Here is a 17,244-nt window from a genome sequence, read left to right on the forward strand (position 1 = left end):
AGTATTCATTTAGCATTCTTAATTTAAGTTGAGATTCAAGGGACAAATCTCAGTCCTTGAATCAGATTTTCATTACATGTGATTGGATTTTACAATCACATATGATTGGATTTGACATGCAGAATCACATTTGATAGGGTTTTAAAATCATATGTGATTAGCATGCAGAATCACACGTGATTAGGTTTTTACAATCACATGTGATTGACTTTTATCGAATTGTACTGATGATGAGCAGTATCGAGCGAGAGTCTTCATATGAACTTGAAAAGTGATTTTTCGAATCAAACACTTTCAAGTCGTGATTCCTTTATCAAAGTTGTTCAAAATCAATCCATAAACACTCGTGAATCATTAACTGAAGCTAAATCATCACATAATTCATGAATTTTATGATGAACACAGACAATTGATCAAAAGGTTGAGATTTCTTCCTTAGATCTCAACTTAAATTAAAGATTCAAATGAATATTATTCTATAGTAACTATATATATATATATATATATATATATATATATATATATATATATATATATATATATATATATATATATATATAATGACATATCATCTTTAAATTATTATTTATAACATTAAAGATATGTTCAAAATTGAGTTTTGAATAGATTATTTAATGATTGTGTTTGTATTTTTATTATTTTTAAAAAGTATTCACCGGATAAAACTCTTTACAAAAAGATAGAAAACGAAAATAAGTTAAATAAATAAACATAAGAATATGTTTGATAAAAAAAATATGATATTTTGTGATTTGTTAGACACCTTTCAAACGTCATTTAAAAGAATGCAAAACTAGTTTATAAAACACAATTCGAAACAACCTAATTACCTAAGTGACCACTGAGTTGCACAATGAAGCACACCACCCGAGTTCAATTCTTGGCCATGTCAAGGGAGTGTGACTATAGGGTGAGCATAATGTGCAATTCACCCGGTACCAGATCTCATTCTCGAGGGACTTGATTACTCGAGATTTTACTTTCTATGGGAGAGCCAATGTGCTTGTTCATAGAAGGGTTTTCGCGCTTACTCAAAAAAAAAAAAAAAAAAAAAAAAAAAAAAAAAAGGTTCCAAACAACCTTACTATGTTAACTTTATAGATCGGTGATATTGTGAAGATGGTGTTTATTTTTTGTGTTTTTTTTATTTTTTATATTTATATTTTTTTGAAAATCAAAGTATATATATTATATTATATATAAACACAATGTACAAAGGGGTATGTACAATTGAGGTGGATTGATAACGGTAGATGTCAACCTGAAGATGATATGATATTCTAATTCTAATGTATAGAATACAATAGTATTATGACTGATTATCAAACTTAGCATAGATTGAAAAAGATACATTCTTTGTGCGCTTCCAAGGAGGCCTAAAAACATTCTCTTTTTAGTATGCAAAAAGAAAGCTCAAATAATAAGATAATTGTAACGAATATAGTTTGTAGCATTTAGTAATACAATAATTGTTGAATGTATGTCCAAATACAATAAAGACGAGAGGAAGTGATCAATCATATCAAAATAATAACGACACTTGTGACCTAGTGGTATCTCAATATTTTCTGTTAGGCGTAGAGTAAGTGATCATAAGTTCGAACTTTTTTTGGAGGTTTTACTCTCGGATCTATTCATGATTCAAACCTGGTTCACATGTCTGTATGGATTATAGAATTGAGTTCATAAATGATCGAGTGAGTGGATTATTTCCTAGTCAGTGGTTTCAAAATCTTGTTTTAAAAAAAATTCAAAATAATAAATCATAAATTAAGAATATTAAATGTAGACTAAATAATCACCAAGAAAATTAACGTGTTCATTTAAAACTCATATATATCAAATAGAGTTAACTAGTGTTCGAACCCTCGCTTCGCGTCGGGGGTTCGATTTTCAATGTATTTTATTGCGTTTAGTTTGTAAAATTATTTCGTGGCGAACGATGATGTCGTTAAAGTGAAACTCGAGTCGAACTAAAAGGTATAACCCGTGAAAAATTTAAATGTTATTTTAAATTAACAATATATGTGTATCTCCGCGTTTCGCTATGGATTTGTCGGTTTTTAAAAATATGACGCAAAATAAACGTGTATGAAAAGTACCTCAAATGTTTAGCCTTTTTTAAAAAGCGTCCGTTTTGCGTATAGCTAGTGAAATTGTGTTCCTAAAATTATTTCGAGTTTAATGATGGTGTCGGAAAAATTTGACTCGATGCGAGCGAGAAGATATGGCCTGTTGAATATTTGGGTGGAGTTTATTTAAGATTTTTTATAAAAATGATAATTTGACACTTTACCCCCTGTATGGGGGGTCGATTTGATTTTTTGGAAAAAGTGTGGGGGCTTAGTTGTGCAAATGAGGGAAAAATATATATTGGAAAGACAAAAATGCCCTTACTATTCATTTTCACTATCTCTTTTAGAATATAGGTATAATATAATATAATATAATATAATAATTGCATTAATTATTACAATAGTACCTTTAAATAATTATAATAATAATTATATTATAATTATAATCTTATACTAATTGTAGTTGAGGTGAATTACCATTTTACTCTCGTGAATAGTACCATTCATGTTTTGTTCGAGCATTTTGGTAATTACAAATTTTAATTGTTATATATGCTATGCAATTGTACAGAAGAAATTAAGCAACAGGCATCTCTATCTGAAAAGTAAGAAACGACGGTGAAACTCGAAAGTTTCTTCACTTCATTGGAGAGCAAACACAAGTACAAAAACATTTGTGGTATAAAAGAGAGTAACTTAGGACTTCACGATGAAATTCTTCAATTAAAATCAAGAGCAACGAAGTATGTCGATTCCGATGATGATTTGTAGATCTGACCAGCGAAGGAATTGAGATTCGAATATGGAGATGATCGAGGATTATGTTTTCAGATTGAAACCCCTCTTTTTTTTACCTCGAACAATCGATTATTTGTAGATCGGAGCAACGAATTGTACAACCACTATGGTTTCGGCAGTGGGTTTGTGATGCCGGAATGAACAGATATGAGAAGAACCAAAGTTTGTGATGTCGACAATGGTGAAGAGGAAAAAAGTTAAATAATACAAAAATACTCCTTTGTACATGCCATGATTTAACTGAAATAATTAAGAACGTAACAAAATTCGGACTAGCCACGCAAAACGTGTAAACTTTTAAACAATCCAGTTGAAATCAAGTTTAGACTATCCGTGTAATATTTTGTAAATCACAAGAATTATCTGTGTAATTTTGTCTTTATTAAAAGATTATAAGTTCTAACCTTTGTCATTTGTTTTATAATATTTGTTATTGTTATTTTAGCAATTAAAAAAAAATTACGATAAGTCATTAAATATAATAATTCCCAGATACGGAGTACAAGACAAGAGGGAATGAATTTCAATTTCAATTCTCTACAATTTGTTAAATTATTTAAATTTAAGTTTTAAATAATTGAAAAACTCTAAAATATTGTAATAGAATGTCTTCCACCGCCACCGTGTTATTATATAAATTCATCAAGTTTTTGTTGTAAAACACTTGTATTTGTTTTGTCCCTTAATCTTTTTTTGTTAACGAAAAACGCAAAAAAAAAAAAAATAAATAAATAAATAAAAATAAAAATAAAAATAAAAACCCTAAAGAAATTGAAACGTATTCTGATCATAAGAACTCTTTACTCCAACAACCTTAAATTTACAAAATTCATCTCAAGATTCATCCTTTAATCCTGTATTCCTGTTGTTCTTATTTTTTCTTCTCAAATTTCAAGAACAGGTATACCCATACTGTACAATTTATGTCTTGTAGCATAAATCGTTATTTTTCTTTCTAATTTTCTTGATCTTTTTGGGTTTTCAAATAATGTTTTATTGAAATCAAATTTTGCTTTTTTTGTTACAGTGATCATGGAAAAGTGGAGAAGAAAAGGTGAAAGATTTAATCAAGAATTCACAAAATCAAAGGCAAATTACAATTACAAAAAGCCACCAATCGGTATGAAATTGTTACTTATGTTCTTGTATATATATTGTTTATGTTTATCTGTACCAGTTGATTTATTTCATGCATTATATTGTTTCAAGATTGTGAATAAACTTTATGATTTGAAATTTATGTGCAGACATATAATCATAATTATAATTATTAAATTATTAATCTCCTAATTTTACAAAGCTTTCCACTTTGGTGATTATAAGTTCTTTTGCCCTATTTGTTAATAAATTTTGGGCAATTAATTGTTTTTATTCTGTGCTAATTAGTTCTACAAGGTATAATTACTGTATTAGCTAATTGTTTCTCTAAGGTATAATTTTTCTAATGTTGTTTAGGGCCATTACCAATACTTTTAAGCTGCTATTATAGGTACTTCTGTTACACTTACTTTTAAAATATTTAAAGATCCTCTTCATGTTTAGGCAAATATAATGAATTTTACATCACCCTCAAATTTGTGAAGAGATCAGATCCACTATGTGGTCTTGCACCATTGATGCATCTTCAATTTTTATTATGAATATCAGTTGCTAATTATAGAGGCTTTAGACGTTTGCATGAATCTTGTTTGAAGAATGGCGAGATAGTTAGTTTTCATGACCATCAATTGTGTATTCTTTTGTGTCCATGATGTAATCCTTGTTGGAGATAAATGTGTTTTCAGTTGTCTAAATGAATATGTCATGTTTTAAAGATGTACATCTTCCATTGATGTCTGCGTTTGATATACATTGCGCAAGTAAATTTTGGACTTTACGTGTAGGTTTCTCATTAAAGTTGTTGACTTTTGACTTTTCAGGTGGGAGTTCAAATCGTCAACCGAACATTCCATATTGGGAAAAAAGATTTGTGTCGGTTGTTGGATCATTTTCATGGAATAAGTTCATGGAAGCAAAGAAATTTACTCATCTTTATAACGATGTAATGAACTGGGACGATTCTGCAGGAGAAGCAGCATTTACGGCTGCAAAAGATCGATTCCGTAAACAATTTTATGGTCTTCCTTGTGACATTGACCTGCATAATCCAGATTTATACGTTGATGAAATAGATTGGAATGTTCAAGCGGATCAAAGTTTAATTCTGGACCTTGAATCTGAACCCGTGGTTAATGACGGTGATTGTCAACATGATCCGGTTGTGATTTTTGGAGATGTGTTACCCGACCCGTATAACAATTTCTCGCCTTTTGGGTGGGGAGATAGTGATGATGACAAGATCAAGAATTTGTGGGGAGTTAATGATGATATGAAGGGAGATCAGAATGGGATTAATTGGGATGATTATATACAAAATGGGAGGATTATATGGGATGATGATTGTAATGTTGGAGATGGTAATAAATTGTGTGTTTCGAATGTAAATGATGATAATAAAGCAGGTGATCTAGGCTGGGATACATATGATAATTATTGGGGCTTTTCGAATGTAAATGATAATAAAGTGGGTGATCAAGGATGGGGTTCAAGTGTTAATAATCGGTGCATTTCGAATGAATATGATAATAAAGCGGTTGATCAAGGATGGGATGAAAATGGTAATGATTGGTGCGTTTCGAATGAAAATGGTAATAAAGCGGTTGATCAAGGATGGGATGAAAATGGTTATGATTGGTGCGTTTCAAATGTATATGATAATAAAGCGGTTGATCAAGGATGGGGTGAAAGTGGTAACGATTGGTGCGTTTCGAATGAAATTTACAATAAAGCAGTTGATCAAGGCTGGGATTCAAGCAATAATTATTGGGGCGTTTCGAATGAAAATGATAATAAAACGGGAGATTATGGATGGAACGCGAATAAGTATAATGATAATAGTTATTATTATTCTTGTTACGGCAATGTGAATAACGAGAGGTGCGTGTCAAATCATAAAACGTGGAGGTTTCAAGAGAATAATGGTCAGAGAGATCGTTCGTGGAGGAATAACGGGAATAGAAAGTCAAATAGTCAAGGTCAAGGGAACCAACGTGGTCATGGGTCAACATTTCGAGCATATGGTAATCAGCGCATTTACGTGCGCCCATGAGACCTGGTTTGCAATATGGGTGATGTATAAATAAGCCCGTTTTCTTAAATTATATAAAGCATCTTACTGTCACTTTTTGCTATTCTGTTTTGGAAAATTTTGATGTTGTAGTGAATAATGTATGTCATCATAGGAGATTTTGGTATATGATAAATGAGTATGGGAGTTTTTGTTGCAGTTGATATGATTTTTTATCTTTCTAAAAGCTTTACCTGCTAGGAAACTGTTTTATAGTGAAAGATGTTATAATACTGGTTGGAAAAGTAGTAGTAGTTTTTTGTAATTCCTTGAACGAAATCGACCCAGAGGTACATCGCTAAGGCTAGTATCATCCTGTACTTCGTTCGTCCCAAACGAACTACCTTAATTTGACACTTGAAAGTCTCTATTTTTCAACTTTGACATATGAATTGACCGAAAGGTACATCACTAAGGCTAGTATCATCTTGGTACTTCCTTCGTCCCAACAGAATTATCCTAATTTGACTTAATTTATTTCCTAAAAGAATTGTCCTAATTTGACTTTTGAAAGTCTTTATTTTTCAACTTTCCAATTTTGACTTTAAATTTGATTGGATTGAATTTAAATGTGTTTCATTGGTATAACTTTCGTCGAGCGTTGTATAACACCAAAAATTTTAAAAGTTTAACGTTAAAGTTAAGACTTTCAAAAGCTAAAACATGATACATACTTTGAGACAGAGGCAGTATCATCTTTCTCAACTCTAAAACATCTATGGGTTTGAAAGTTACTACATTCCTTAATTCAATCTTCTTTGAAAAAGTTCCCTCCTGCAAACGCGCATATGTTTCAACTTGACTAGGCATTTCAACTTTGCAATCGGCCTAATTACTACGCAACGTAATTACTTCAAATACCTGATCAATATTGTGGTTACGAGACAGTTTGCATATTTTACGCTCTTTGTGCAGGAAATATCGACTTCTTTCATACTATTTGTTCGCATAAATGGTTGTTTTGCTATTCTGAAGCAGCACTCTACTTAAGAAAGGAGTTTGTTGCCTCATACGCAATACCTCTTTCAACAAAGGGAAACTGAATGTCATTTATGCCCAATAATCACAATTACAGTCTCACATTAGGTTGATCGACTCTTATACTTAAATACGAAAGGATAAGTTAATTTCATTCATTCCATAACTTCATTAACAGCCGATGGAACCTTCACTTCTCAAGTTAGTAGATACAAAATCAGTAAGAAGTGATCAAAATGACAAAAATGAGACTAACTTGCTAAGTTTAATACTTATAACACAAGTGCAAAGGCAAAATGCACATACAATGATGCTTTTGAACCACATCACCAAAACTGCTAATCTCTAAACTTGGTTCTTCAAGATTACAGCTTAAGAACAAGGCCAATAGGACAATGATCGCTGCCTGCAACATCTGAGAGAATATACGAGTCGTGAACGTTATCTGCAATCGATTCTGATACGAGAAAGTAGTCCAGCCTCCATCCTATGTAACAATTTACCATAAAATATAATTTATACCATGAAAAATAGTATATGAATAATTCTGAACGTGTCAGATGAGCTGGCATCAAGCGTCTTAAATATCAAATTCAGCTCATAAGAGGGTACCTCTATTAGTTTTTCGACCACCATGTCTGAAACCCCAATAAGTATAGCCAACAACATTAGGGTGACGTTTACGGAAGGTATCAACAAAACCCTTTTTTAGAAAATTATCTTCGAATGAAGTTCTTTCTTCGATTGTAAAACCAGCACTTCGCTTGTTTCCCTAAAGAGAATACGTAACAATATCACGGGTCTTGACCCAAATTATTAATATTGATTAGTTAATAATCTTTCATTTCCCTATATAGAATGATTTTATGGATATACGGAGTGATTGCGCGAAAAGCAAAATAGAAACATACTGTAAAGAGTCAACAATGCATTGAAACTGCAATGTTGTTTTGGTAACGTCAGAAAAGTTTTAACTGTTATTTTGTGGAATATCCTTTTATGGACTACTTACGGCAGGATTGTAGATGTCGATTTCTTCATGAGCACAATTTAGATCACCTGTTAAGATAACAGGTTTTGACTTTTCAAGCTCCTGTAAAAACAAATTCATTACTCAGTATCTTTCATACAAGGTTGCAAAAATCGCTACTCGTGAGTACTAGGTCGGGAATTTTTAGGGATTCCTCGGATGTTGACCAAGTTTGACTTTAACCAATTTTCCCAGTATTCCTAAGTTTTGGCCGAGTTTGACCGAGTTTGTTAGACAATGAAACCCCGTGGCTTATGATTTATTATTCTTGCAATATTTATAGATACATAGCAACCCAAATAAACCCTAACGATCACTAATGGACCCTGAACCTACAACAGGATTGGGCCATAACATATCATCTAACACTCCCCGCAATCCAAACGACGAAATCGCGAAAGTTCGCACTGGAACAAAACAATAAATATTATATAAAGAAATAAAAAGAACTTTTTCTTTTTCATTTGTTGCACCGAATAGACTGATTTCACTGATATCGTTGCGTCTTGCTTGACTGCATTTGAAGGCGGCCGATTAGGTCTCGGAATCACGGAATCAGACCCCTATGATACCATGTTAGACAATGAAACCCCGTGGCTTATGATTTATTATTCTTGCAATATTTAAAGATACATAGCAACCCTAATCAACCCTAACTATCACTAATGGACGCTAAACCCACAATTGGATTGGGCCATAACATATCATTTAACAAGTTTGACCAATATTTGACCGAGTAATCCGAGTAAATGGACGGAGTAATCGAGAGAAATTTTTGCGGAGTATCACGTGTAGAAGATCATACATAAACAACTTCAAGAGAAAGGAGATAGTATTGTGAAGGGATTACCTTCACATAATTACTAAGACTAGGATCCCACTCTGTTATCCTGTATGACTAGATAAAAAAAAAACCATAAAAGTCATTAATTCAAAAAATAAAAGATTGTTTCGTTTTTTAGCACGTTCAAATACTTACCAGCCTTTTCAAACCATCACCAGAATTAGGAACGTATCCACTTATTAGGTAAAACGAATCAAATTCTGTAGTCACAAGCCTTCCTTCACTATCATGGTCTGAGATGCCAAGTCCATATTTAACAGAAAGCGGTGGTATCTGTCATAACGACAAAATTTCAACAAATATGATTATTGTCGAATACTAATATGCATGAAATAGTTGTTTTAAGATGATAATATTATGATGTAAAATTACAATGTTAGAATGAAACAATTAGAGCATACCCTAGAGATGATTGCAGTACCAGAGTAACCGAGTTTAGACACACTACATGTCCAGAAGCTATTGTCATATCCTTCTAGAAGACGTTGTTTGATTGCCTCTACATCTTTCTCCTGTTACCATAAAAAGAAAAATAAAAGTTCAGAAATTAAACGTGAGTTTTAGACCAAAGATCTAAAGTTCCCATTGGCAAACACGCGCACGTGCATGTATCTGTGTGCGTGCGTGTGAAATATAATAGTCTAAACACATATGCTTGAACACTGTGATTTTTTCTTGCATTATATATAGATACATATTATTTGAAGGCAATAATATATTATTAGAAACAACTTAAGCTATTACAATATCATACGGGCAGGGAATATATTAACCTAAATCAATGCATTATAGATACATATTGGAAGGTGCAAGATGGGCTGGTTTGCAATATCTTAAAAAGGTCCAAGTTAAGACAGGTCAGTTTACTACTGACCAAACAGAACAGGTACGGGTGGATTGACCCATAATACTTTATGTCCAGATTTTATTTTATTTCACATAAATAATTAATAATTAACGCACTTATTATGAATACAGACACAGCATCATTAGAATAGCATTGTAAATTGATGTTTGAAACAACTTAGGAAGGTTGTATGCATCTAAAATAACTCGTTTATCTAAAAGGCAATCCAAATTGACCTCAGTAATAAGTAAAACGATTAACATTGTCACTTCTAAGGATCAAACATATTTCAACCATACACCAAGAACGCCCCATCCGTATATTAAGTAATAGATATAAATGAAAGAAACTTGCCTGCAATTTGGTTTCTTGTAAGCAAAGCACATCAAAATTTTCTCTTTGTGCAAGTTCTAATGCAGAAAAGCTTTCTAGTTTTAGTAACGCCCTCAAACCATTTACATTCCAAGACATTATCTTCACGTGTTTAACGTCACCAGAAATCGGAGGCGGCCTCATAGTTTTAGGATTGTATGCTATCCAATCTTTTTGTGGCTTCTTGTGAGCAAGAACGGTCCATGGTTCAACTTGACGCTCAGAAACATCCACTTTTTTAGAACTTTCAATATCTTCAGAAGCCTCCAAAATAACACTCAGATCTTCTGTGGTTTCTTTTGTGCATTTCTTGATGTTTTTCTTCACTGAAACTGTGTTCGTAACCTCGGTTGCCTTCCGTTTGGAACTTTTTTCACCATCAATTGTATTCACTTTGGTTGATTTTTCATCTTCGACAACCTCGTGAGAAACTTCATACACGAATATAAAATATTCTTAACATCATAATTATGTTAATTGTGATAGCAACAAGAATACTAATAAAAAATCTAAGATAACACTTTAAGAATTTAAATTCGTGATTAGGTGATAACACTACCATCAACTTGTTCCACAACATGTTTCTTCAAGGCACAAACGAGATCACGTTTTGAACCTTTGGTTGAGGCCCCCAAGCTCCTACAGTTCAAAAACCTTATGATCACAAAAACAGCATTATAACAATCTCAATCCAAAGCACGAATTTCAACCCAATTGACCCGTTCCCCTTTCAGAAAAACATTTCATTTGACCCATTTAGGATAAGACAACCTAAATCAGAAGCATAGCTTGATCTCATTCCTGTAGTAATGAAAACCATGACTGTCGTTTCATAAAAATATACAACATTACAAAACATAAAGATAAAGATAGCTAACCTCAATTTCAATTTGAGCTGTTGAACTGTCATTTTATCAAAAGTACTTGAATTGTTATTACTAATTACTTGTTCATCAATGCTATCTTTATCTTTTGTTTCCTGCAAATACACCAACTTATAACTTATAAACAACAGCAATGACAACATATATACGGTAAAAGTCATTAAAAGTAACCAACTTTAATCACTGAGTATTAACCTAGATAAAAAAAGAATAAAACTTGGTTAGTATAGAGTCACAATTGCTCTACATAATGCTGTTTATATGACTAATAATTACTTTGTAGTGTAAATAAGATGAATAAATAACCTGTGGCTGAATGCTTGAAGACATGTTAAACTTTGAATTTAAAGATGTCCTTTGACGCCCCATGTGATTGTTCACACTAATCAAAGCTCCTATTCTCAATTTGTTATGAATTACTGCAATCCTATGAAGGAAAAAAACCCTAAATGTTGAAAAACCAATTACTGTGAAAATAAATAAATTAAGTGCTGTGAATGAGAATAATGAAAAAAAAAAAAGGAAGGAAATAAATAAAAGTTGAAAAAGAAAGTTACCTTTTGGGAATAAAGAAATTTTGAAACCCTAAATTGAAGGTAAGATTCATGAAATTGAATACAATGTGAAAGATGAAGACAACTGCATTAAGCGGTAAAGTGGAGTTGTTTGGTTAAGGGTTTAAGGTACGGACATTTTTTTTTTTAATTTAATTTAATTTAATTTAATATTTTATATATTTATATTACTTTACTATATTAACTATTAGACAAAAATGGTGAATAATAACCAGAAGCATTTTCGTCATTTTACTTTTTTTTTTTTACTTTTTCCTTTCTTTTTCCAAATAAAGCCCCCAACTTAAAAAAAAGGACCCCAAAACAGGAGGGTAAAGTGTCAAATAACTATTTTTATAAAAAATCTTAACTAAACTCCACCCAAATATTCAACGGGTTATATCTTCTCGCTCGCAACGAGTTAAATTTTTCCGACAACATCGTTAAACTCGAAATGATTTTAGGAACACAATGTCACTAACTATAGGCAAAACGGACGCTTTTTAAAAAAACGATAAATATTTGAGGTATTTTTCATACACGTTGATTTTGCGTTAAATTTTTAAAAGTTGACAATTTCATGGCGAAACGCGGAGATGTAAAATAATATTTAAATCTTTGATGGGTTATACATTTAATTTCGACTCGAGTTGCGCTTTAACGACATGATCGTTAGTCACGAAATAATTTTACAAACTAAACACAATAAAATACATTGAAAATCGAACCCCCGACGCGAAGCGAGGTTTCGATAACTAGCATATACTAATAGACAAAACACTGTTTCACTATTCACCAATAGTTACCAGGGGTATTTTCGTCATTTCCTTTTTTTGTCCCCAACAATAAAAGAAGCAACTTTCGTAAAAGAACCAACCCTCCAATGTTACCAAAAGATGTCGAAAAAAAATTACAAAAAAATAACTAACTTTTTTTTCCTTCTCTCTTTTCTTCCTCAACGATAAAAGAGACAACTTTCATAAAAAAATAAAAAACGCTAAAAGAAGCAACTTTCACAAAAGAAACAACCCTTCAATGTTAGATGTCGAAAAAAATTCTTTTTTACAACATAGATCAAGACTTTTTTTAACTCGCATTCAAAACGGAGCCCCCGGCGCGAAGCAAGGGCTCCACAACTAGTTGAAACTGAACCTTATTATTTACAATAATTCGTTTTTTGCCAACAAAAAAAAAAAAAAACTTTCTTTTTTCTATATTTTCTGTATACTCCGACAAATTTTTTTCAGCTTGTACTCTCACTCTTTGATCTTTTTTACCACTCTAAAGTGTTAAGTGCCTTCTTCAGGTTGCTAGTTCTTCTCCGATGAGTTCTTTTTTTTATCTTTGTTGTCTCTTTAACTTCTTAGATCTATTTTTATCCGCCATTTTGTAGGCTTTTCCGGCAGCCGGCAGCTGACCTCCGGCACCTCGCCGGAGGTCCGGTGTAACACCCCGTTTTTCAGTTACGCGTTATTTTGGACGTCATTCGAATTACGAGGCGTGTAAGTGTATATTTGGATCCCACATAAAGTTTGAGTTGATGTTCCAAAACCTTACCATTGGATAGTAAATCTCATTACGTTTCCAACGATATTTGATTCATCGAAAACGGAGTTACGGTTTGAAAATTACGACCAAAACAAGTTCAGAAAACTGATCCAGTTGATTTGGACGCCGTCCAACCTTTTTGGACGCCGTCCAAAAGGCCTGACGGGCCATCAGCTGTATTTTACTTAAATTAAAAGGGGTACTTTGGTCTTTTCACTTGTGGATTGATTGGTGGCTTTAATATCAGTTTTAGATCCACTTTTGGATCATTTTCACCTTCCCAAACACTCTCATCAACCCTAGTGAGAGAGAGAGGTTCTAGAGAGAGAGTTGGAGATTTGGAGAAGAAGAAGTGTGATTCGGGTCGGGTCTCAAGAGTTAAAGTTGTTCACCTCGTTCACGGCTACGTTTTGGTAGTGTCGGTAAGTTCTAACTCCGAAATTTCATCTTTATGATTCGATACTCAAGTTAGGGTTTTGAGCTTTTTAGTTGTAAAACCCATTTAGATGATGAAGTGGGTTTATGGAAACTAGTTATTTTGATACATGGCGGGTTTTGGGTTGATTGACGTTTTGGCCATGATTAGGCTTTGGTTTTGGGTGTAATCACTTAGTTTAGTGATTTTGGAAGTGTTGGAACCCTTTTGGGTGTATTTGGGTTGACTAATTTTGAAATGGGTCAAAATTAGGGTTTATGTGTCAAATTGGGTGAGCTAAGTGTTTAATACTTGTGATTTGGTTTAATTGGTGTATTAGGGCCATTTTCACTTGTGTTAGTGATTATTGGTTAGTTTGGGCATTTTTGGGACGTATGTCAAAATGGGTTGACTTTGAGTTGGGTCAAAATTGATAATGACACTAATTTAGATTAAATGGATGTTAAACGCCTTTGTTAAGTGTTAAATGATGTTTTTGGGTGTAATTACTCGCGAGAAGTAATTTTGGGTTAAAATGATATTTTAACATTAGTCAAACGTGGTCATAAGCAATATGAGTCAATGTTGCACGTGTTGGGGTTTTGGTGTAAATGACGTTTGAAATGATTACTACCTAAGTAGTAATTTAGTCTTAAGACCTAGGTTGGTCTAATTGGTGTCAAGTATAATTTTGGGTTAAATTGTACTTTATTGAGTGGGTTTAAATTATCACCCGAAGTGGTAGTTGGTTTGTGTCCATTAGGTGTTAAATGGGCTGGTTTTGGCGAGCAAGGTGTCATCCCTCGGTTAAGGGATGTTTGTGTCGGATTCTCTTTTAGAGAATGGCTATTTATGTGTATATTGTGCATATGTGTGATATAGGTGGTTACTTGCTCGGATTTGAGGACGGAGATCATGTTATACATGACTTGTGTGGGCATTCCAAGGTGAGTGGAATAATTATATATGTATGTATATGATTTATTTGCTTGTGGGGTATGAGTTAAAGTTCGATGTTGACGATACCATATCCTAGAGTATATTGTTTGTTCGTATTGATGAGGGTTTAAGTTAGATGTTGACGATACTTCATGTATGGATTTAAAGTTCGATGTTGACGAAGTCATACCACTATTGTAGTGACGTTTGTATGATGAGGTTTAAGTTCGATGTTGACGATACCTCATATATGGGTTTAAGTTCGATGTTGACGATACCACATTTATTAGGACGAATGGGGATTTAGTTCGATGTTGACGATACCATTCGTTGGGCTAGCCTTGGGACTTGAATACTAATGGATGTTGCGAACATCAATGTTTTATGTGTTGTAGTGTAGCATATTGTATTTCTTGTGTTATATGCTATTGTTGTGGTAGCTTGTATTATCGGAGATTTAGCGTTATACTTTGCAATGGTATGCTAATTAAAATGCTAGCGTGTATGAGGAAATTGTGTAAGTGTGTGCAAGTAAGTAGATTATATATGTATATATATAATTATTGCATTCACTAAGCTTTATGCTTACCCCTCTCGTTGTTTACCTTTTTACAGGTATTGTGTTATGAAGCTAGCTAGTTGTTAGGCTAGATGCGTAGGATCGCTTGGGCTCGATGGGGTAGCTTTTGGAGATATGGAAGCGGATTGGGGATTTGGTAGTCCCCGGGATTATGCTCTTGGTATTGGGTTGGGTTATTGAGTCTTAACCCGTACTTATGGTGTAAACACTTTTAATTAACGTTTGTGATGTAAAACTCGATTCTATTGAGGAAATCTCTTAATTATAATTATTATAGTATGTTGTGAAAACCGTTTCGTTTAAAAGTGTCGGGAAGCGGATTTTCCGCCCGCATGAATTTGTAAAACTGATCAGGAGCTTTTAGTTCATTTGGACGCCGTCCAAATGGCTTGGACGCCGTCCTGGTCTTCTCTGTTGGACGCCGTCCAGATGGTCTATATATATATATATAAAAAAAAAATTAAGTCGTGTTTTTGGTAAAATGAATGGGTCGTTACAAGTGGTATCAGAGCATAGTCTAAGGGAATTAGGTGACCTTAGAATACGTGCCTAGTCTTAGACTTATTGGCGGTTATGCATTATTTACGGGACTTGTAGGAATACGGGTCGGATTGAGATTTGTTAGTGCCTTAGAGTAGGTGACTAACTAGGACTTGCGTTTGTCCAAAGTGTGATTATGTGGGGCCTTATCTCGTGTGTAAATTAGTGCCTTAGATAGATAGTGCCTAATGTAAGTAGGCCAACTTGGATGTTGTTTTAGTGATAGTCACCTAAGTTGTATGTTGACTTGTAGTTGCGGTGTACTTGTGTACATTTATTATTATATTGTACATTGGTGTATATATACAGGCATCTATTTGGTGCGGTGTCCCAGGGATGAATCTATTGGAGAGATTCGAATGTTTGGTGGTTTTGAGTAATCAAGTTCACGGTAAGGACTTTGGTCTTTCGAGTACTAGGAGTCATCGCGTGTTATTTGGTGTGAATGTTGTGTCAATCCGAGTAAAGTACTTTGCGTGACCATGTGAAAATGGTAAGGTACGCATTTGTAATAGTGACTGATCACCATTATTATGAAAGTGTATGTTGACACAGAGCATGACATGACGAGTACCGAACGGAGGAAACTGAAAGGACCCGTTCATATACATTATAAACGATTCACAATAGTTGATTACATCGCGTGGTATTTGACCTCTATATGATACAAAGCTTTAATTAAGTTTCTTAAAACTTATGAACAATTTATCTTATAAAACGTTTCACTAATAAAGTTCTTTAAAAAAAATTGTTTTTGTACGTTTGAAACAATATTAAATAAATATGAAAACTTTGTTTTCTAAAAACTAAATATATATAAAATAATCATTTTATTAAAAGGTTAAAATAGTAGAAGTTGTTATATCGTAAAACATTTTAGAAAAGTAAGATTAAATATACTTTTTAATAGATTTCAAGTTTTTAACGTTCGTTGGTGCAACGTGATATAAAGTCTAAAGGTACTAAATCATCTTAATGTAAAATGTCGATACCCAATGTCTAAGTTATTTACATTCCACATTCCAACCTTAAGATGAAGGTTAAAATAGTTATCTTATTAAAATCACGAGAAAAATGTTGTAAAATATGAATTGATAATCAAATAGGAATCTTCACTAACTCTTGTCTATTTCTCGTTAATTGACTCTTTGCTCTTATTTGCGAAATCACTTTACCATTTTCCGAATATGGTTAAAAAGAAAAGGTTTCCTAAATCAAAGTGGACCTTTCTCAACAGAGACTCGTAATCATGCAATATATCTGATAAATCAATCATTTGATATTATCTTCTAATTCCATTAATAACCATATTGAAACAAATATGTTTATGTAAAGTATTATACGTTTAATACTTTGTTAATATTCTCAAGTTATTATATATACATATATAATCATATCCGTTCCTATAATGGTTCGTGAATCTTAGAAATTTGGTCGAGGTTAAATGAATGTATGAACACAGTTTAAAATTCTTGAGATTCAACTTACAAACTTTGCTTATCGTGTCGGGAATATATAAAGATTAAAGTTTAAATTTGGTCGGAAATTTCTGGGTTGTCACAGAAACGTGGCATGGTTGGGGTAGATTCGGGATGAACTAGGAATCTTCTATTGGTTCCTAGGATATTGTGGTCTCGAGTGATGTGCTTGTTG

At 33.0% G+C, this 17,244-nt stretch overlaps 2 protein-coding genes across 2 annotated transcripts; one reads left to right on the plus strand and one right to left on the minus strand.

The window, feature by feature from the left end:
- The first annotated feature begins 3,638 nt into the window (after positions 1-3,638).
- On the plus strand, positions 3,639-6,215 carry LOC139872573 (uncharacterized). Its single transcript, XM_071860476.1, has 3 exons — positions 3,639-3,795; positions 3,922-4,014; positions 4,814-6,215. The coding sequence occupies exons 2-3, from the start codon at positions 3,927-3,929 to the stop codon at positions 6,040-6,042; spliced, it is 1,317 nt and encodes a 438-aa protein (XP_071716577.1). The 5' UTR covers positions 3,639-3,795; positions 3,922-3,926; the 3' UTR covers positions 6,043-6,215.
- Positions 6,216-7,213: 998 nt separating this feature from the next.
- LOC139872290 (DNA-(apurinic or apyrimidinic site) endonuclease, chloroplastic-like) lies at positions 7,214-11,676 on the minus strand. The gene is made up of 11 exons (XM_071860133.1): positions 11,573-11,676; positions 11,322-11,442; positions 11,010-11,110; positions 10,691-10,770; positions 10,114-10,562; positions 9,314-9,424; positions 9,048-9,185; positions 8,919-8,966; positions 8,051-8,131; positions 7,651-7,810; positions 7,214-7,525 (listed from the first exon to the last, which is right to left on the minus strand). The coding sequence occupies exons 1-11, from the start codon at positions 11,620-11,622 to the stop codon at positions 7,404-7,406; spliced, it is 1,461 nt and encodes a 486-aa protein (XP_071716234.1). The 5' UTR covers positions 11,623-11,676; the 3' UTR covers positions 7,214-7,403.
- Positions 11,677-17,244: the final 5,568 nt, after the last annotated feature.

This window comes from Rutidosis leptorrhynchoides, chromosome 10 (genome assembly GCF_046630445.1).
Source record: "Rutidosis leptorrhynchoides isolate AG116_Rl617_1_P2 chromosome 10, CSIRO_AGI_Rlap_v1, whole genome shotgun sequence".
NCBI lineage: Eukaryota > Viridiplantae > Streptophyta > Magnoliopsida > Asterales > Asteraceae > Rutidosis > Rutidosis leptorrhynchoides.

Excerpts from the sequence above, each read along its gene's own strand:
- LOC139872573 (XM_071860476.1), top strand. The coding sequence starts at position 3,927 with ATGGAAAAGTGGAGAAGAAAAGGTGAAAGATTTAATCAAGAATTCACA. Across the intron at positions 4,015-4,813 it reads TTACAAAAAGCCACCAATCG|GTGGGAGTTCAAATCGTCAA; the intron begins GTATGAAATTGT and ends TTGACTTTTCAG.
- LOC139872290 (XM_071860133.1), bottom strand. The coding sequence starts at position 11,622 with ATGAATCTTACCTTCAATTTAGGGTTTCAAAATTTCTTTATTCCCAAA. Across the intron at positions 11,111-11,321 it reads CTTCAAGCATTCAGCCACAG|GAAACAAAAGATAAAGATAG; the intron begins GTTATTTATTCA and ends GTGTATTTGCAG. Across the intron at positions 10,771-11,009 it reads CAGCTCAAATTGAAATTGAG|GAGCTTGGGGGCCTCAACCA; the intron begins GTTAGCTATCTT and ends TTTGAACTGTAG.